Genomic DNA, 22,012 nt, shown 5'->3' on the forward strand with positions numbered 1-22,012 from the left:
ATGCCCTTCAGCCACCCATCCAGTGCAAATAAGGTATGATTTAGGGATATTAGGGTCTGGGAACTCCATCCCTACCAATTTTGAGACACAGTCAAAACAGTTTTTCAGACACCCTTCCCCTTAATTTTCCCATAGGCTGTCACAGCCTGTACTCACAGACCATGTGCTGAGGAACTGGTGCTGCAGACTACTTTAACTCCCTGAAAGAGTAGCTGGATCTGGAGGGATTTTCTCCCTCAAGTCACTGGCCAGCTGTCACGCTGAGATCTTCAGGCTGGACACAAAACTTTAATGGCAAAACCGCAACCAGCACCATGAACGCCCCAAAGAATGCTATTGATGCCTAACAGCCTATGCTCAAGCTCCTGATCAAGTCAAGATAGTGAACAAATGCTGAGGGCATGTAACCCTGAGCTCCACAAATTTTCAGCAGGCTAACTGCACAGGACCCCAAAGGATTCACCTGCAAGCTGCAGTCTAAAGTCTGCTCCTCTGTAAGCAGGCACAGCAGTTGCTTAAGCCGCATAAAAGCCACAAACAAACAAAAAAAACCAAAAAATTATGCAATAAAGAAATAAAATGGAGCACATCAGCACTACATCTTCATTCTTGCCTTCAGAAAGAAGAACTGAAGAGGGCAGCAGAGACTAGGGAGAAGGAGGAGGAACAGAAAAGTGTGATTGACATCTTCTGCAGAATGCTTACGAGTAGGCAAGAATAACCCTATTATTAAGCATACCATTGTTATTTCACTAGAAATAGGATTTATCAGTGAAAAAAAATATTTTAAAGATGAAGATACAGTGATGCATTTAAGTTATTGTAAAATCCATTGTATGGTTTCTAGTTACAGACTCCGGTATCATCAGTAATTTGCTGAAAAGTGGCAGCAGTTTTCTCGTATAAGGCCTTGATGACACCAAGGCTTTTATTATTTGCACAGAAACTTTGTAGTGATTGTATTCATGGTTTGCATTTTTTATTGTACAATGGGCCAGATGTACTGACCAGTTTCTCCCATTTTTTTGCTTTGAGATACTTGTGCTTTGACCCAGGGTTTAACAACATAACAATTAGGGGCTTCTTTTCAAAGCCATGCTAAAATTTGGCCTCAGCACATAGGAAACTCATGTGCTAAAAATAGTGCAGGCCACTTTTTAGTGCTGTTCTAAATAGCCGCAATTTGGCTTTCCCTCTTAATGGCCACATGCTAACTTTGAAATTAGCACAACTATTAGCATGTTGCCTTTATGCCACCTGTTTTGCAGGCAGTAAGAACTCCCATGCTAATCCTGCACTAATCGGTCAGCATGCCAGTGCCCACACACTTAACTGATTAGTGCAAGGCATACCTTCTCTGCCCCTCCCAAAAAAAACCTCCTGCGCTAAAAAAGAAAAAGTATTTTTAGCACATGATTAGTGCACTCTGAGCTTGCAGTTAGCCCGTGATTTTAAGTAGTGCATGCATTGGTGTTTACACTGCTTAGTAAAAGAACCCTTTAGAAAGACATTTATTTCCTTTCAGAAGAGTATACAAAATCCCCAGTTGCTAATATATGTCATTTATGTATGTATGTTTCTATAATTGCATGATTTTATAGATTTTATTCTGAGTGGTTTTGGACACCATATTGACTGGGGTTTCTTGTAAGCTCTTTAAGTAAATGAATAAGAAATCAAGGAAAGTTGGTTTGTAATTGGACATACAGTATTAATAGATTTAATTAAAATAGAATTTTTTAGATTTCTGCCTAATGAGGCAAGACATTTAAGTTACTCAAACACATGCATGCCATACTCTTCCTTGTTAATATGTGACTTATGAGATAAAAGGTACCAACAGAGGGGTTAAAAATAACACAGATAAAGGCTATGGAAAGATTAGATTCTTACCTTAGTAATCTTTCTTGTAAACCCTTACTCTATTCCTGAACACTCAGGTAGTCAATCCCAGAGATCTGTTGTAGGAATCTTCATTTGCATAGTTTTGCTTCTCCTCTCTTAGCTCTAGACTGCCCTCCAACTTCCAGTGTGTGACAAAGTAGACAGCCATTCCTGGATTTAATCATCTTCTATTTACAAATAATGTTAGAAAAGAGAGGGGTATGGAGAAACTCCCCCAAAACAAGTCTAATCTGTTCATATCAATAAACATTTCAAAAACTTTCTAACATTATTTGTAAATAGAATAAACACAAAAACATTGAAAACCAAGGAGACTCAGCCTGCACTAACAGTATGGGGTTACATCAGCGAGAGATCCTCTGGAACAAAGTGCACAATATTTGCAGATACTAATCTTGGTAAGGCTGGTCAAAAAAACAGAAGTCCAATTTAACGGTACTTATTGAGGCAGACAACCGGCGAATCAGTAATTCCCAGGGTGGGCTCCAGAAATAGAGTGAAGGTTTACAAGAAAGAAGATTACCAAGGTAAGAATCTAATATTTCCTTCTTGTACAACCCCACTCTATTCCTGAACTCTCAGGATGTAATAGAGCAGTCCCTCAAAGCAAGGGTGGGACTGATGAGCCTGCTACTAGAATCAAAGAGCCAAATGCAGAATTCTTTTTGGCTGCCACATCTATTCTGTAAAACTTTGTGAAGGTATGCAAAGAAGACCAAGTGGTGGCTCTACAAACCTCTTCTGGGGAAATCAATGAAGATTCCACCCACAAGGAAGCACCATATCACATGGAGTAAGCCTTCACTGAAACAGGGGGCTGCTTTCCAGCTACAACATAGGCAGAAGAAATAGCCATCCAGATCCATCTGGAAATGGTGGCTTTCGACACTGGTCTGCCCTTGCAGACTGCACCAACTAGCACAAAAGCACAGTTACTTACCGTAACAGGTGTTATCCAGGGACAGCAGGCAGATATTCTTGACTGATGGGTGACGGCACCGACGGATTCCCGGTACGGACAATTTTAGAGTGATTGCACTCTAAGAACTTGGAAAGTTCTGGTAGGCCGCACCGCGCACGCGCGAGTGCCTTCCCGCCCGACAGAGGCGCGCGGTCCCCAGTTAGGATAAGCCAGCTAAGAAGCCAACCCGGGGAGGTGGGAGGGACGCAAGAATATCTGCCTGCTGTCCCTGGATAACACCTGTTACGGTAAGTAACTGTGCTTTATCCCAGGACAAGCAGGCAGCATATTCTTGACTGATGGGTGACCTCCAAGCTAACAAAAAGAGGGATGGAGGGAAGGTTGGCCATTAGGAAAACAAATTTTGCAAACCAGATTGGCCGAAGTGTCCATCCCGTCTGGAGAATGCATCCAGACAATAATGAGATGTAAAAGTATGAACTGAGGACCAAGTAGCAGCCTTGCAGATTTCCTCAATAGGAGTGGAACGGAGGAAAGCTACAGAAGCTGCCATCGCTCGGACTCTATGGGCTGTGACAGAACCTTCCAGTGTCAGTCCGGTCTGAGCATAACAGAATGAAATGCACGCTGCCAGCCAATTAGACAACGTACGTTTAGAAACAGGACGCCCCAATTTATTCGGATCAAAGGACAGAAAGAGTTGGGGAACTGATCTGTGGGGTTTCGTACGCTCAAGATAGTAAGCTAGAGCTCTCTTACAATCCAAAGTATGCAGAGCCTGTTCCCCAGAATGAGAGTGAGGTTTCGGAAAGAAGACAGGCAGAACAATGGATTGGTTGAGATGGAATTCAGAGACAACCTTAGGGAGAAACTTTGGATGTGTACGCAGAACCACCTTGTCATGATGGAAGACTGTAAAAGGTGGATCCGCAACTAGTGCATGTAGCTCACTGATCCTCCTGGCAGAGGTAAGAGCAATAAGAAAAAGTACCTTCCAAGTGAGAAACTTGAAAGAAGTGGTAGCCAAAGGTTCAAATGGAGGCTTCATTAAGGCGGAAAGAACCACATTAAGATCCCAGATAACAGGAGGTGCTTTAAGAGGTGGTTTTACATTGAAAAGACCTCGCATGAATCTGGAGACCAGGGGATGAGCTGAAAGGAGTTTCCCATGGACCGGCTCGTGAAAAGCAGCAATAGCACTGAGATGAACTCTGATGGAGGTAGATTTGAGGCCCGAGTCAGACAGAGAAAGCAGATAATCCAACAATGTCTCTACTGCAAGGGACGTAGGATCATGATGATGAAGAAGACACCAAGAAGAAAACCGTGTCCACTTCTGATGGTAACATAGCAGAGTGGCTGGTTTCCTGGAGGCATCCAGAATGGCACGAACAGGCTGAGACAGAAGAGAATCATGTGAAGTCAACCCGAGAGATACCAAGCTGTCAGGTGTAGAGACTGGAGGTTGGGATGCAGAAGGGTCTCCTGATGCTGCGTAAGCAGAGAGGGAAATATTGGCAGCAGAAAAGGATCCCTGGAACTGAGTTGAAGTAGAAGGGAGAACCAGTGCTGCCTGGGCCACCGTGGAGCAATCAGAATCATGGTGGCTCGTTCCCTCTTGAGCTTGAATAAGGTTCGTAACATGAGTGGTAGAGGAGGGAAAGCATACAGGAATAGCATACAGGAAGAAATGCATCGGCTGCCAGACGGTGAGGAGAGTAGAGTCTGGAGCAGAACTGGGGCAGCTGATGATTGTGGGGAGCTGCAAAGAGGTCTATCTGAGGTGTGCCCCACTGAGTGAAGACGGACTGGAGCGTTAGAGGATCTAGAGACCATTCGTGGGGCTGGAGAATTCTGCTGAGTTTGTCTGCTAAAGAATTCTGCTCTCCCTGAATGTAGATCGCTTTCAGGAATAATTGGCGAGAAGTGGCCCAAGACCAAATCTTTTGGGCTTCCTGGCACAAGAGACGAGACCCTGTTCCACCCTGTTTGTTGATGTAGTACATCGCAACCTGATTGTCTGTGCATATCAGAAGGACCTGAGGGAAGAGAAGATGTTGAAAAGCCTTGAGGGCATAAAATATCGCTCTGAGTTCTAGGAAATTGATGTGGTGCTTCATTTCCTGAGGTGTCCAAAGACCTTGAGTTTGGAACTCGTCCAAATGAGCTCCCCAGGCATAAGGGGAGGCGTCGGTGGTGATGATAAGTTGATGAGGAGGTAGATGGAACAGAAGACCTCTGGATAGATTTGAGGATATCAACCACCATTGTAGAGATTGACGAAGAGATGATGTCACAGATATGTGTCGTGAGCAAGGATCCGTCGCCTGGGACCATTGGGTAGCCAAGGTCCATTGTGGAGTGCGCAGGTGGAGACGTGCAAGGGGAGTGACATGAACCGTGGAGGCCATGTGACCCAATAGTATCATCATTTGCCTGGCAGATATGGAGCGTTGAAGAAGTACCTGCTGACAGAGGAAATGGAGAGTCTGAAGACGATTGGACGGCAGGAACGCTCTCATCAGAACTGTGTCTAGGATTGCTCCAATGAACTGAAGTTTCTGAGAGGGGATGAGATGAGATTTGGGTAGATTGATCTCGAAACCCAGGATTTGTAGAAACAGGATGGTCTGGTTGGTGGCCAGGAGTACTTCTTGAGAGGAAGTGGCCTTGATTAACCAGTCGTCCAGGTAAGGGAAGACCTGAAGGTGGTGAGAACGTAAAAATGCAGCCACCACGATGAGACATTTGGTGAACACCCTTGGAGAGGAAGCAAGACCGAAGGGTAGCACCTTGTATTGGTAATGACAACGATTGATCATGAAGCGGAGATACCGTCTGGAAGTCAGATTGACCGGTATGTGAGTGTATGCTTCCTTGAGATCGAGGGAGCATAGCCAGTCGTCTTGATTGAGAAGAGGGTAAAGAGTGGCTAGAGAAAGCATCTTGAATTTCTCCTTTACTAAACATTTGTTGAGATCGCGAAGATCCAGGATTGGTCTGAGATCTCCTGTTTTTTTGGGAACTAGAAAGTAACGGGAGTAGAATCCCTGCCCCTGTTGATCTAGAGGAACTTCCTCTATAGCGTTCAGAAGGAGAAGGGATTGAACCTCCTGAATAAGGAGGGCAGACTGAGGATTGTTCAAAGCAGACTCTTTTGGCAGGCTTTGGGTCGGAAGGGTCTGAAAGTTGAGAGAGTAGCCGTGGCAGATGATGTTGAGGACCCACTGGTCCGAAGTAATAACTTCCCACCGGCTGAGGAACAGAGAAAGACGACCTCCTATAGGTTGAGGTAGGTGAGCAGATATGGGAACACTGGCTATGCTTTGGAGAATGCAGTCAAAAGGGCTGTGTCGATTTTTGTTGTGGAGGTGGCTTCACAGGTGGTTGTTGCTGCTGTTGTTGTCTGGGAGGCTGACGTTGCTGTTGACGTTGACGCCTGGATTGCTGAGAAGTTGTTGGTAATGGGCGAGCTGCGAAGCGGCGTTGATAGGCCGACTGCTGCCTGAAAGGTCGTGTTTGAGGAGGCTTTTTCTTATTTTTAAGCAGAGTATCCCAGCGTGTTTCGTGGGTCGAGAGCTTTTGAGTGGTCGAGTCCATGGATTCCCCAAAGAGCTCATCCCCCAGGCACGGGGCATTGGCTAACCGATCCTGATGGTTAACATCAAGTTCGGATACCCGAAGCCAGGCCAGGCGACGCATGGCCACAGACATTGCTGTCGCTCTGGAGGTAAGTTCAAAAGTGTCGTAAATGGACCTAACCATGAACTTACGGAGTTGAAACAGAGAAGACGAGCAGTGATGAAAAGCTTGCTGTTTGCGCTGAGGGAGGTACTTCTCAAATGAAGCCATGGTGGTAAGGAGATGCTTAAGATAGAATGAAAAATGAAAAGCATAGTTACCAGACCTGTTAGCCAACATTGCATTTTGGTAGAGCCTCTTACCAAATTTATCCATGGCTTTACCCTCTCTGCCAGGAGGTACAGAAGCATATACACTAGCTCCTGAGGATTTCTTAAGCGTAGATTCCACAAGGAGAGATTCATGTGGAAGCTGGGGCTTGTCAAATCCAGGGATGGGAATTACTTTGTATAAAGAATCCAATTTACGGGGAGCTCCTGGAATTGTTAAGGGAGTCTCTAAGTTCTTGTAGAAAGTCTCCCTCAAGATGTCATGAAGAGGGAGCTTCAAAAATTCCTTTGGAGGCTGGTCAAAGTCAAGGGCATCTAAAAAGGCTTTAGACTTTTTAGACTCAGCCTCCAAAGGAATAGACAGAGAGTCACACATATCTTTCAAAAAAGAAGAGAAAGATGTGGAGTCATGTTTAGAGGATGGGTCAGGTACAGCAGAGTCATCCTCATCTGAGGAACACTCACCCTCAGACAAAAAAGGCTCTTCAGAGTCCCCCCACAGATCAGGGTCCCTGACATGGGAAGTACGGCGAGACTCTGGGGTAGATGGTTCTAAGTGTCGGGATTTGTGTATCGACTTACCCGACCTCATTGATATGGAACCGGGGGATGTTATCGGTTGCACCGGTGCCGAAGTCTGCACTGACTGATGCTGGGCTCTCGGCTCCGGTGCGAGGACTGGCATCGATACCGATGAGACCGAGTGAAGCGGTACCGAAACAGTGGATGTAGACAATACAGGCTGTTCCACTGTCGGTACCGGTGGCTCAGTGCGGACCGGCACCGGAAGGTTCGGTGCCAAGATTGCTGGAAGGAGATGTTGTAATTGCTCCTTGAGCTGCACTTGGAGGATGGTCGCAATGCGATCATCTAGGGAAGGCACCGGTACCGCCTTTTTCTTTTGCGGTACCTGCGGTGCCGCTCGACGCCCCGGAGATGAGGAGCCAGATGTCGAGGGACTCACCTCAATAGGGGCGGAGCGCTTCCGCTGGCGCCTCACGGTCGGCAGGACTGGGCTCGCTGCACTCGAGACCGGAGGACGTTCCAGCGGGGAAGGCTTCTTAGCCGGCTTACCTGAATGCTGGGACGCCAGCGCGGTGTCGAAGAGGTCGGTGCCGGCTGAGCAGGTGCCGAAGTCGGTGTCGCTGGTACGGGGTCGGACATCTCGGCACCGAAAAGTAATCGCTGTTGTATCTGGTGATTTTTCAGAGTACATTTTTTTAACGTGGCACAGCGGGTGCAGGTGGAAGCCTGATGCTCAGGACCCAAACACTGTAGACACCAGTTGTGTGGGTCCGTGAGTGATATCGGCCGAGCACACCGCTGGCACTTTTTAAACCCTGGCTGAGGGGGCATGAAAGTAAAAACGGCTTCAGCCAAATCAAAGGCCGAGGCCTCGATGGTGGTAGAAAGCCCCGCCGGGGAAAAACAAACTCCAAAAGAAAATAAAAAATGTTTTTTTTTTTGAAAAGATATTAAAGAAAAAGAAAAGGCAAAAAAAAGCCAACAGGTTTACGCAAGCGGGAAGGCGTGAGGAAAAAATTTTCAACAGCCGTTGAAAAACGCTTCTTCTTAGCTCCGCGGAAACTAAGAAACTGGGGACCGCGCGCCTCTGTTGGGCGGGAAGGCACTCGCGCGTGCGCGGTGCGGCCTACCAGAACTTTCCAAGTTCTTAGAGTGCAATCACTCTAAAATTGTCCGTACCGGGGCTCCGTTGGTGCCGTCACCCATCAGTCAAGAATATCTGCCTGCTTGTCCTGGGATAATAGGTGATCTGGCAAATGAAATTTGTTCGTTACTTTCAGGTACCTTAACTAAAGTCTGTGCACATCCAGAGATTTCAACACCTTGTCCTGCTTACTTACACCCAAGGGTATATAGGCTGTCAACCGCAGTTCTTGATTGATGTGGAAGCTAGAGACCACTTTCAGCAAGAGGGGACAGTGCACAAGGTCATGCTTGAGTCCATAATTCAAAGAAAGGGATCTCTGCAGGACAAAGCCTGAAGTTTGGACACCCTGTGGGTGGAGGTAATGGCTAACAAGACCATCTTGAAGGTGAGGTCCATCAGAGAAGCTTGGTTCAACGGTTCATAGGGCAAATTGGAAAGTGCCCAGAGAACCAGATTAATATTCCAAGTCATAAATGGCTGATATATTGGGGGTGTAGCCATAACAAGCCCTTCAGAAACCTAATCACATCTGGATGAGCCGCAAGCAAAATCCCTGGGTCTTAGGACCGAAGCATGAAAGCCCGGCTATCTGAATCCTCAGAGATCTGACTGTGAGACCCTTTTCTAGGCCTTTCTGGAGAAAAGCTAGCACTACCGGGATCAACGCTAAGCTTGGGTCTACACCCTTCTGAGTGTACCAGGTTTGAAAACACCACCAGGTCATAGCATAAGCTGCAACGGTCGAATTCTTCTTGCTGTGTAAAATGGCGGCAACCACACCATCCAAGTAGACTCTGCACACTAAAGTTGCACGCTTGAGAGCATGTCATGAGACCAAAGTGTTCCGGATCCTTGCAGGGTATTGGGCCCTGCATGAGTTGCTGGGAGTGACAGGGAAGTTTGAGACGCCAATCTAGCTGTAGATGAACCAGGTCCACATTTGAGCATCTTGGCCAATCAGGCACATGAGAATCACCCAACCTTGGTGCACCTTGATCCTTTGCAGGTGACACCCTATCATAAGCCATGGAGGAAAAGCATAGAGAAAGATGTCCTGGGGCCATGTCTGGACCATTGCATCTAGCCCTTCGCTGCCTGGTTTGCGACAGCAGCTGAAGAACCGAGCCACCTTTCTGCTGACCGCTGATGCCATCATGTCGAATGTCCCCATCTTTTCACTATACATGTGATGGCTCTATGAAACAGTGATCATTCTCCTGGATCCAGAGCTTGGCGGCGAGATAATCCGCTTGCACGTTTTCTACTCTTGCTACATTTAAATCTGATTTTATTTATTTATTTATATACTGCCTATCAATGGAGGTTGTCTAAGTGTTTTACATTCAGGTATCCAAAAGTGCTAGAAGCTGGGTTTCCACCCATCGAAAGAGCATTTGGGCCTCCAGCCATAGGGCTGCACTCCTGGTGTCCCCCTGGTGATTGACATAGGCTACCTTGTGGCATTGCCCAAAAACACTTGAACCGCCTTATTCTGGAGCATTCTTTCAAATTGTTGAAGAGTCAGCTGAATTGTTCGAAGCTCCAAGCAATTGATCAACCTTTTTTCTTGGAATAAGACCAATATCCCTGTACCAGATGGTCTGCTTAAAGCGCCCCCTATCTATAAAGGCTGGCATCTGTCATCAAGATCACCTAGGTGGAGATATGGAGGGGAACTCCCCCTGGAGAGAGGATTTAACCACCAGACTAGACTGCGATGAGCCTCTAGCATCCAAGGGAACTGTTGATGTAGTGGATCCCTCTGTGGACTCCAACAAGAGATCAGCGCTTCTTGAAGTGAGCGTGAGTCCATGCCCAGGGGACCACATCTATGGTTGCGACCATCGACCCCAAAACCTGCAAATATTACCAGGCTGTCAGTGTGTGTGTGTTCAGAAAGGCAAGTATCAACTGGAGGAGTTTCTCCTTGCGTGACTATGAGAGAAACATCTTGTTCACATACTTGATGAAACGGACTCCCAGGTATTCCAGGTCTTGTGTTGGAACAAGGTGACTCTTCTAAAAATTGACCACCCAGCCTAGCTTCTGCAGCACGACTTGGTGAACTGCCTGGTGTCCTTTGAACTGACACTGATGAGCCAATTGTCCAGATATGGGTGGACTCAGATACCGAGCCTGCATAGGTGTGCCATTACAACCACCATCATTTTGGTGAAAGTCTGAGGTACTGTTACCAGCCCAAAGTGTAATACCATAAATTGGAAGTGCTATTGCAAGATAGGGAACTTCAAGAACCATCTGTGCTCTGGAAAAATGGGATTATGAAGATAGGCCTCTGTCAGATCTAGAGAGACTGGAAATTCCCCTGGCACGACTGAGGCAATTACTGACTCTGCCTTTTCCATTTGAAACCGAGGAATTTTGAGGGCCGCATTGACTGCTTTGAGATCCAGGATTGGTCTCCAGTATTCGGACCCTCTCTTTGGCACAATGACGTATATAGAGTATCTGCCGGAGCCCTAGTTAGATTCTGGAACGGGCTTTATAGCTGCATTATCCAGTAATCTCTGGACTGTTGCTCTGACCTTTACTTCTTTTTCTGGTTTCCCCACTGGCGAGTCCAGAAAAAGCTCTGGAGGAGATGATAAAATCTGAGATTGTACCCCTCTCCCTCACTTGCGCTGCTCCCCGGTACAACTTTGGACTTTTTTATAGGTCCACGGATTGACTGGGCACCAGAACCCCCCAAAGCAGATGCTACCTTCCTCCCCTCACGTGCTGTGCAACACATGGAACATGGATGCTCCTCCAATAGCCATCTGCCGCAAACAGGGCATGAATACACAGTATCCTGCCCTTAGTCTATCCCAACTGTTTTTGAACAAAAACGATGTGTTTTGAGGCAGATAAAATTATTTTAATTCAAATGGGGAAATCCACTACAATTTTAGCACCAAAACAGCCTGGGAATGGCAAATTAAAATTCAAAAAACAGCAAATTTTAGGATTTCTAAGGTGGGGGAACCCAGGACTACCTACCAAACCTCCCAAAATGCAATTTTTGAGACCTCCTTGAATCGATCTCACAGGCTATCAACCTGTTACTGTGTGTGCTGGGAGCTGCAAGTTGGAAGCTGCAAAATCTTACAGGGAGATCCTCTGCCTCAAGAAGTCTGGAACCTGGGCTGGCTGTTTTTTCTGACTGCCTCTCGGGCCCAATATACAGGCCGGGGACCTCCACTCCTCCCCAAAATCTGTGCACATCAAAGGGTGGAGGAATGCAGTTGTCCCCGATCCTGGATAAACCACAACAGATCCACACAGCTTGTGCTCAAACCCACTAGTGACAAACCTGGGGTGAGCAATGCTCTCAAGGGAACAGTCACTGAGCCCCGAACTGAGAATACAGGCTGGCCAGGTGGGTACACTGCAAAGCAGTCAAACTCCTGGAAGCAGACTTTGACCTTAAGGTCTGTGATTTCCTGCAGCCAGAGCTGTCCCCCAAGGGATATGAAAGTACGCGAAGCAGCGGAAAAAATACTGAAGTTAAACTAAAAAATTAACACAAGTAGAAAAGACTAGCTCCTACTTGTGGGAAGACAACTGGAAGTTGGAGGGCAGTTTAAAAGTAAGAGAGGAGGAGCAAAACTATTCAAATGAAGCTTCCTACAAGAGATCTCATGAGATGGGATTGACTATCTTGAGTATTCAGGAATAGAGTGAGGTTGTACAAGAAAATTGTTTGAAGGGGTAAAGTTTTGCGTACAATAGGGTTATAATTTTATCCATAACTTCCTATGAATTGCAGAGGTGTAGATGTTTTAAGTTTGCTATATTTCAACTACAATTTTCTGAAACACATACTTTTATTATTGATAAATGATTCTCATTTTTTAACAATGTAGTCTATACCTTAGGCTGACATTCTGCAGGATGATGCAGTTGATATCCCTCTAGCTTGTGGTATAAATAAGTCACATACCCCATTTTTTGGTACTTTTTGCTCAGTGGGTCATATATTCTTCTATAATTTTCTCACCTTCAAAGATACTGGTGGATACTTCTCACTTCTGATATAGGCTGAAGAAATGGTCATGCAGATCCATCTGGAAATGGTTGCCTTTGAAACTGGATGGCCCTTTCCACACTTTTATCAAGCTGCGCTGCTGAGCTGCCCATAGGAATAAAATGGGTGGCTCGGCATGTAGCTCACGCTGCTTGGCAGCGCAGCTTGATAAAAGGGGAGGTTAATTTATAAATAAACACATTTTAAAATATTTTTTTCTCTTTTTTTTCCAGGCAAAACTAGCATTCCAAAAAGACTTATTAAAACCTTTGGCTCCTGCTTTCCTTTCATCTCCCCTGGCTGCAGCTGTATCGTCAACCCTTTCCCTTCCCCCACGTCCTACCTCTCTGTTTCAAGCACCATCAATTGCAACTGCACTTTTAAGGCCAGGACATGGTCCAATTCGAGCTACTCCTGCATCAATCCTCTTTGCACCTTATTGATTTTTATAAATAACATTGTAACTGGCCAGTAATAGTGAAATGAGAGTAGACAGGATTTTCATATTGATTTTCAATCTTAGCACTACTTAAAAAGGCCTTGCAGTATGGTACCCTGGAACTTGTGCAGCTCACATTTCTTATAGGTCCATATTTATGAGAGCCTATACAACTGGGCTTTAATTTTTTTAAGGCACTTGTCTCATTGTGTGCCTTTGGGTGAACTATTTTGATTTTACAAATTAGTCCCACAGTTTTGATGTTATTAAAAAAAAAATCCATCAAAAATCCATCTCACAATGGTTTGATAATAGTAGTAAAATAAATTTTGAAACATGTTGCTCCACCCAGGTTACATGCTACTGATTCTTTGAATGATATAATCCATTTTTGGAAGAAGCAGCATGTTTATTCTTTCCTGACAAGACTTGAAAACTAGGGTCTTCCTCACACTTTTGATGTACATATGTTTTTGAAATCCAACTGGGTATTTTCTAATGTGGAAATAACAAATTAATAAATGTTTAATTGTGAATAAGATCAATTAATTAATCATGTAATTTATTTTTAACTGTGTATGTTGTTGACAGGGAATATGTAATACTATTTTAGGTCAAAGTACTGTTGTATTTTGTGTAGTCTTAGTTTTTAATTTAAATATTTTAGTTGCTGTGTTAATGTTCAAAAACAGTGTAGCTTTTAAACTTTCTTTATATGTTTTTAAATCAATGTATTTCTGTTATTTTCATATTTTGTTTAGATTTAAAAAATTAGAAAAGCCATAAAAGATATAGTTGCGATTATTAGTTTTATTTTCTGATTTTAATTTATTTTTTAGTTTGTTTACTGGTTCAACTAACCTAAGTTGCTAAAACAATGTAAAAGAAAGGCAAGATTAGGTACTTACCTCGATAATCTTCTTTCTAGTGGAAAGGCACATCTTTCCTGAACCTTCAGGTAGTCAATCTGTTCTAGCGAGAATTTGTGTAGAGAGCCTCAGTAAAATTTTTTGCGCCACCTTCCATCTCTTTGGGCTGTGCTCCAATTCCTCAGTTCGTATCAAAGCAGATGGTCAACTCTAGGGAGGAAACATAAGAGGGGAGGGGTATGGGGATACTCCGTATGATGCTATCTTAAAAATATATAACCGAAAATGAAAAAATATGAACCCATTATAACACAACCAGGTGAAAATAAATGAGTCACGTAACTGAATTCAACCTGCACTAACTGTTTGAGTAAAAGGAGTTCTCCCTGGATTCATTGCAATAGCAGTAACAGTCCCCATCCATGTCCTTATGGGATAAAAGGTAGAAACAAGATATCCAGTTGTCCTGGCATGTCTGAAGCAGAAAGTAGGCTAATGAACATCTGAATGGTCGGGATTCAGGAATGATGTGGCTGTCTACTAGAAAGAAGATTATCAAGGTAAGTACCTAATCTTCCCTTCTAGTGCAACAGGCACATCATTCCTGAACCTTCGGGACATATCAAAGCAGTCCCCAGAATCTAAAGCGGGACAGATGAGCCTGCTGAAAGTACGGGTGATCCGAATGTGGAATCCAATCCATCCACTATGTGTACTCTGTAAAACTTTGTGAAAGTATGGAGGGAGGACTATGTAGCTGCTCTACAGATTTCTTCAGGAGACACTGCTCTCAACTCTGCCCATGAAGAAGCCACACTCTAGTGGAATGCACCTTCAAAGATACTGGTGGAAGAAATGGCCATGCAGATCCATCTGGAAATGGTTGCCTTTGAAACTGTATGGCCCCTACAGGCCGTACATGCTAGCACAAAGAGGTGAACTCATTTCCCATCTCCAGATAATGCAATAATACTCTGCAAACATCCAGAGTCTCAGGATCTTGTCACTCTTCCTGGACCCCGAGGGAGTGGAGGCAGGCAATCGGACTTCCTGGTTAATGTGAAAGGACGAGACTACCTTAGGCAAGAAAGAAGGTACTGTATTAACATTTTAATAATGTCCTGATGAAAGGGAAAACATATGTGTCATAGGCTTCTTATGAGCGAGAACTGGATAGCTGAAGTTTGTTGAATCTCTCCAAAAGAGCTGAGGACTTAAAAAGCCTGTGTACCATCGGGTCCTCTCTAAGATTCAGGGCTTCCACTTGATCAGGATCTGCCCCACCACCCATTGACCGTGATGCAAATAATTTGCTAAAGTGTACCCAGACTGGGAGAATAAAGGCATATTTACTGAATCTTCCTCATCCCAGTTCTCATCTGACTGGACCCCCATCTCTTGTGCATGGTTCTGCTGGGGTGGACTTGCGCTCTTAGGGGAGAGACTCCCAGTGCCAGCATCGCCACAACTTCCAATGGTTCCATGTGGCCGCTGTTAATCAAACATGCTTCATACATCATATTGATGAATTCTGAAGGAAAACCCTGTCAAGGATGCCCAGAAGGCCCCTGCAATCACTCCCGGGTCTCTTTCTAGGGTTTTGCGGCAGATGTGTGGCTGCACTTTGCTAGGGATGCAATATTGCTTTTTCCCTCCTCTAACCAAGCTTTTTTAACTGGAACGCATGTCATCTAGGAACCCCAACAGCCCCAGGGAACTAGAGGGGACTAATCCAGCAGTTCTTGCTCCCCTCACGTGCCAGGTGGCACGAGGAATTTGGATGATTCTCGGGCTTCCATCCATCACAAATCTGACATGAATCCGAAGCATTTTGGCCTGAGGAGTCCATCCCACCTGATTTTGAGCTAAATTAAGGTTAGTGACATACCTAGGGTATGTGATACCCGAGGCTGATCATTTTTTAACTCTCCCCCCATATAAAAAGGGATCAGAGGAGCACCCCCTAGGAGTTGCACATGGGGCGGACCACCCCCCCTCCCATTTGTATGCCACTGCCTGAGGAAGGGGATTTTGGTCTCCAAAAGTTAGTAAAATATGTATTAAAATTAGTCCAATAAAAAGATTACCTTATGTCCATTTTCTTTATTATAAACATTTCTCAATACGGCTACAATACTATTTTATTCTAAAGCAAAAATATAAATACCTTTTGTCATTTTTCCTTTAATCATCTTCTTCACTGTCTTCTTTCTATCCAGCGTCTGTCCTCTCTCTCCCTTCCATGCAGCATCTGCCCTCTTTCACTGCCCCTTCCCTCTATGTCTCTTCCATAAACTGTCTACCCTGTGCCCCTTCTCTCTTTTGTACATGATACATTTCAGCTTTACACTTTCTAGTTTTTCTCTGTCTCCACCTTCTCCCCTAAGCTCTGGCATCTCTCTCTTTTCCTTTTCTTCTTTCCTTCCCACCCCATTCCAAGGTCTGGCATCTGTCTCCTACCCTTCCCTCCCCCATGCCCTGGCATCTCTTCCTCCCCCTCCATGTTCTGGCATCTCCTTTCCTTCCATCCTTTCCCTCCCTCCCTTCCCCATGGTCTGGCATCTCTCTTTCCTTTTCTCTCCTTTCCCTGGTCTTCCTTCTCCTTCCCTCTCCCCAATTAGGTGCATAATTTCTCTCCCCTTCCCCTCCCTACCTCCCTCTGTCACTCCCCAGTCGGCAGCGCAACATTCAAAACTCACTGGTCTTGCCAGCATCAGATCTTCCTCTCTGCCTTATTCCACCTATTTCCTGTTTCTGCGAAGGCAGGACCCGGCAGAGGAAGGCACGACACAGGCAGTGCAATGAATTCTTAATGCTGCTGCTGTCGGAAGAAGTTCCTGGAGTTAGACCATGATGCTGGCCCTCACTCGGAGCACCCTCTTATGTGTTGCTCCCGGGGAAGATCCCCCCCCCTGGGTATGCCAATGATCAAGGTGTTTTGAGGCATAGAGGCTTTTATTTCCAAGTCAGGAAATCCAAGATGGCCATTGAAGCACCGATTTTAGCATCAAAAATGGCCTTTGGGAGCTATACTAAGGGTCTGAACTCTCCCGCAGTCAGATGTCTCAGAACTGGGAGCCTCTGCAGCACCAAAAAGCCTCACGATCTGATAGAAAAAAACCTGAAAATAAAGGAAAAATAAACACGAGCAGAAGAGACAGGCTACTACCATCTTGCATATAAAGAGACAAACTGAGGAATTAGAGCACAGCCCAGAGTGATGAGAGGCAGAGCAAAAAATTCTAATGAGGCTCTCTAGACAAATTCTCACAGGAATAAATTTGACTACCCAAAGGTGCAGGAATGATGTGCCTGTTGTACTAGAAAAGGAGTTTGTGCTTCATTAATTTCCACAATATTTTATGTGAGGTCTTGCATATGCTGCAGGATATATTTATACGTAAATAACGTTGCAACCTGTTTTCACTTGTAATGATGCTGCATTATTTTGTGGCTACCCCAATGCAATAATGTACATAAAATATTTATAATATATTAGCTATATTTTATGTTTATTGAACACATTGCAATACTGCCAACCTTTTCTCTAAGGTAATATGGATATGCAGCACAGAGACATATATAGTGAGTAAGAATAAAAAGAGAAGGTATAGTAAATGAACAAAAATTTACCATGAGCACATTTTTCTTTTGAACATCTTTATTTGCAGTAATTATTTGGTCATATGCTTGTGTATTTTTTTAAATGTACCTTTTTAATAAAAGCGATATGAAAAGATACAAAACTGGACCATTCATTGACTGTTTTGGTTAGAACACAGAGATATCTCTATATTAATAGCTGGAGGTCCCTGTTCCAGTTCACGCCAGAAGTTTGCAGCTGATTTCAAAAATGAGCTCTCCACTGGTGTTATAGATATGAGTTACTATTTACAAAGGAAACACAAATGATATTTGTTATCTTTAGGGAGATGGTTCTCATATATCAAAGAAAACAAATAATTAAGTCACACTTTCTTTTTACCAATTGTTATGTGGGAATTCTTTTATAACTGAGGCTCATTTCATCATATGCTGTCTTGCACAATAAAGTTCTTCAGCTCTTCAACTTAGAATACAATGTGTTTCTCTGAAATTACGGTACTTACTGAGCAAGGACAGTATGGGAAGTTGGGGCAAAGTACAGGGCGTGCAAAGCGTGGAAAAAGGTGCCTTATAAATATTCTTTGTGAAGCTCGGTTAACAGGCTATAAATTTGGAGGTATATCAAATCAAATTCATTTACCCCCTCTTCTATGAAACCACACCAGCTGTTTTTAGCGCAGAGTGCCATGCTGAATGGTCCATGCTGCTCCCGACGCTCATTGAGTTCCTATGAGCGTCAGGAGCAGCGCAGGCCATTCAGCGCAGTTCTCTGTGCTAAAAACTGCTAGTGCGGTTTTTTAGAAGAGAGGGTTAGTGTTGTTGCACAGGTAGAAGCCTAAGGCCCTGATTGGCTCAGATGCCTCAGGCCCCTGGGAAGGGTCTTAGGTGTTTGAGCCAATCAGAAACTCCCTTAGGCTTCCTCTTTATCCTGGATACAAAGGGGAGGAGCCTTAGGGATACAGAGGGAGCCTAAGGGCGTCCCTGATTGGCTCAGATGCCTAAGATCCCTCCCAAGGGGAGAGGCCTGATGCATCTGAGCCAATCAGGGTTTTAGGCCCATCCCCAGTGCATCATCAATTAAAAAAAAAAGTGCATCCCAATTAGTTAGTTAGACAGCAGTAGGACACCTGCTGCTGACTAACTTCAGGACACCATTACTAGAATCTGGGCCTATTTGTCTACACAGACAACATAGATATAGTCCACATGTTAAAAACTACTACAGCTACTGAAATTAACATAAACCACAAATGACCTTTATTACAGTATGGCTAGCCCATCTAGCTTTTTGGAAGCTCTTAGAAATTGGATGTCAGAAAATAGACTGTTGTTAAATGTGTCAAAGACCCATGACAAATTGAACTTGAACCCAGATAAATAGAAAATAATCATTTTTGATCCTAAAGAAAAAATTGAGCTGCCCATCATAATTCTCATAGACAATACGTCCATCCTATTAATAATCTCAACACGCATACTTGGAGTGACCTTTGACTCACAACTTTCTTTCAACAAACACATTTCGAATACCATCAAGGGCTCTTTCTTTAAACTTTGCCTAATATGCATACTCAAATAAAAATCTTTCCCTGTTCTTGGAAAAAAACATCTTATCAGACTTTATGAGATAAAACCAAGATCTGGCACAGCAGCACCCCGTTTTACACTAACTCCCCCCTTTCCTATATTTATTGTATTTCTACCCTCTTTCCCCTAAAATCATGTTGTTCTGTTTTAAATCCTGTCTTTTATGTGTTTAATTAAATTAAGATTGTAAGCCTAGAAATATTCCCATTGGGCAAGATAGCAAATAAATAAAAACTTGAAAAAAATAAAAACTTGATCTAAAACACATGCAGGGCAATTCTATACATCAGTGTATTGCAAACTGTGTGCCATGGCACACTAGTGTGCCTCCTGAAATTTTAGGTGGTTGGAGATTTCCTGGGATTTCACTGGGGAGGAGGAGAGGCACCGGCTGACTGCCTACAGGACATGCCTCTCACGGCAAGAGGCATGTCCTGTAGCTAATCAGCCAGCGCCAGCATCTCTCCTTCTCTCTGGCCCTCTTCCCTGCTGGCACCCCATTCTGGCATCTCAGGGCCCTTCTGGAAGGTCTTCGCGCATGCGCAGATGTCGACATGATGGCGTCAGGCATGCGTGTGATGTCATCACAGCAACGTCCGCGCACTTCCAGATGCCTCAAGCCATGGCCACTATGTTTAGTGTGCCACAGCTCGAGAAAGTTTGCGGTACACTCTATAAACGGTGCTTAAAATTATGAATGCTAATTTGAGAGCATGCCCAATTTGCACACACAGTTTAATTAATAAGCCTATTAATGCTAATTTGCAGCAATTTAGATTTACGCCCACATCTTGCAAAGTATTATTCTATAAAAATGCAGCCTTGCGGTTAGTGCAGTGATCCGAGAACCTGAGGAGCAAGGTTTAATTAGTTAATTTAAAACACTTGTAGCCCGCATATCAAACATCTATGCAGATAACAACAGTACATACGGTACATTATTAAAGCAGAACATGACAGATCATTATAAAATAACAACATACAGTAAACAGACTTAAACCTATACTGTAAAATGATTAAAGGCAAGTAATTAAAAGATTACAAGTTGGCCAAATTTGATAAGGCAAGTCGAAAAAAATAGGCTTTCAGGCTTTTTCGAAATGCAGCTCCCTGTAACTCTGGGTAAATCACTTAACCCTCCAGTGACCCAGGTACAAAATAAGTAGCTGTATATAATATGTAAATTTCTTTGACTGAAAAGCAGTATTTCAAGTCCCATCCCCTTTCCCTTTAGCATGCAACTGAAAAGAGGGTGTGGTCATAAGAGTGGCATTGGTGGGCCAGGGGTGTTTACTAAAGCTGCGCACACGATTATAGAATTTGGGGGATCTGTGCTTAATTTGGGTGTGGGGATTTACACCAAGGTTCAATTGGTGTAAATACCTGTGCCTAATAGTTGGCCACAGATCCCAGTGCTACACGCTATTCTATAAACGGTGCCCAACTCAAAGCTCTATTTATAGAATAGTGCTCAGCGTGCAATTTTTGGCACCCAATAAGGGCACTATTTATGGAATTTAGGGGTCCTTTTACTAAGCTGCGGTAAGCACTAACGCATGCTTACCGCAACTTAAAAATGGTTACCTTGGATGCGATGAGGTGTCCCACTATAAATATGGCAATTTCCTCACACACATGTTGCACGTTAAAAAAAAAATTCTATTTTCTGGGAAGGGGACTTGTTTGGGGGTAGGGAGTGGGTGTGACAGTGCAAATCAGATAGTGCATGGCAATGCCCCATGTGCTGATTAGCACATAAGTCTTTACCGCTTACAAAATGAGTGGCAGCAAGGGCTTATTTGGTGATATTTTTAATGGCTGCACACTAAAATATGAGAATGGGCATTAATTTTGGAAATAGGAAAATTGGTCTATTTCTGGCAGTGGCACAAGTGGTTTTGGCACATGGGAAAGACCTGTGGTAAGGCCACTTGTGCCACAGCTTTGATAACAGATCCCTTTAGTCCACAATATTTTCAAACTCACACGTAGAAATGTAAAACAAACAAAAAAGCAATCTTTCACTAACAGTTCAGGATGGCAACATAACAAAAGAACAGATTATCATTAGAAACTACTATAAAAGCAGCACCACAATCATAATCAAAAACAATCTTCCTAAAGTATTTTGAAGATGTATAGCAAAAAAAAAAAAAAAATAAAATACAAAAACCCTTCCCTTACTTTTATTTTTACCACATCACCTCTCTCAGTCAAAATTTACCAGGCAACATCTGACTGCAATAACTTCTTAACACATAGGATATCCAAACTATGTTCCACAGTAAAGCCTGAAATTAAAAACAGTCTTATTATATACTGATCTACTATTAATCAATCTCACTCTTACAACATCAGAGTCAGTTCTCAATAGGAATTATCCATAAAGCATTAATTACTACAGGATGCAATTTCTTACAAGACTGAACAAATGGGAAGTCACCATTCTTCCCCCTCTCATTTACAGAGTCGAATCACATTATTATAACCACTGCCTACCTCCGCCGTCAAGGACACACAGCCAATGAACGAAGAATGCACGTGTCTTGTGCATATAAAGTGGTATGTCAGCAAGTTGCCAATCTAGCAACTGTGGCTGTCATGGGGAAAAAAGTGTGATTTATCAGACATTGAAAAAAGCATGATCATCGGCCACTGGGCCAAGAGCGGAAGCATTTTGGAAATGGCATAGTTTGTGAACTGTTCATGGGCTGCTGTGGTTAAAGTGTACCGTGAGTGGACCAATGGAATCTTTTCAATGACCTGATGTGGGACAACTGTGTGGGACCTGATGTGGGTAACTGTGGGACAGCATGAGCCAACAATGCAAGAGATGAACATCAGCTGCACAGATTAGTATGGGCCAATTGGCACACTACCGGGGAGTAACTCACCGTCCAAACGAACGAGGGAGCTTATAGATGTGTATCCAAAATGACTCTGCAGTGAGCCCTGTTGTGAATGGGATTCTGGAGCAGACGGCTGGTGACACCATCCATGCTCAGGAGGAATCCAAATAAATCGCTGCAATTTGCACAGGAGTACTGACATTGGACTTGCTCCAACTGGCAGAA

At 44.0% G+C, this 22,012-nt stretch overlaps 1 protein-coding gene across 4 annotated transcripts in view; it reads left to right on the forward strand.

Annotated features, from left to right (window-relative positions):
• Positions 1 to 22,012, forward strand: part of LOC117361387 (zinc finger protein 385B-like) — a 463,954-nt gene that overhangs the window by 436,572 nt on the left and 5,370 nt on the right. For 3 of the 4 annotated variants that reach the window (XM_033946631.1, XM_033946632.1, XM_033946633.1), the window contains exon 8: positions 12,671 to 16,219. The exons of the other annotated variant lie outside the window; for it this stretch is intronic. In XM_033946631.1, the coding sequence (XP_033802522.1) occupies positions 12,671 to 12,880 (210 nt within the window). In that variant the 3' untranslated portion in view covers positions 12,881 to 16,219. Of the gene's footprint in view, positions 1 to 12,670; positions 16,220 to 22,012 lie in introns of those variants that run through there. 4 annotated transcript variants of the gene reach the window in all.

This window comes from Geotrypetes seraphini, chromosome 5 (assembly GCF_902459505.1).
Source record: "Geotrypetes seraphini chromosome 5, aGeoSer1.1, whole genome shotgun sequence".
Taxonomy (NCBI): domain Eukaryota; kingdom Metazoa; phylum Chordata; class Amphibia; order Gymnophiona; family Dermophiidae; genus Geotrypetes; species Geotrypetes seraphini.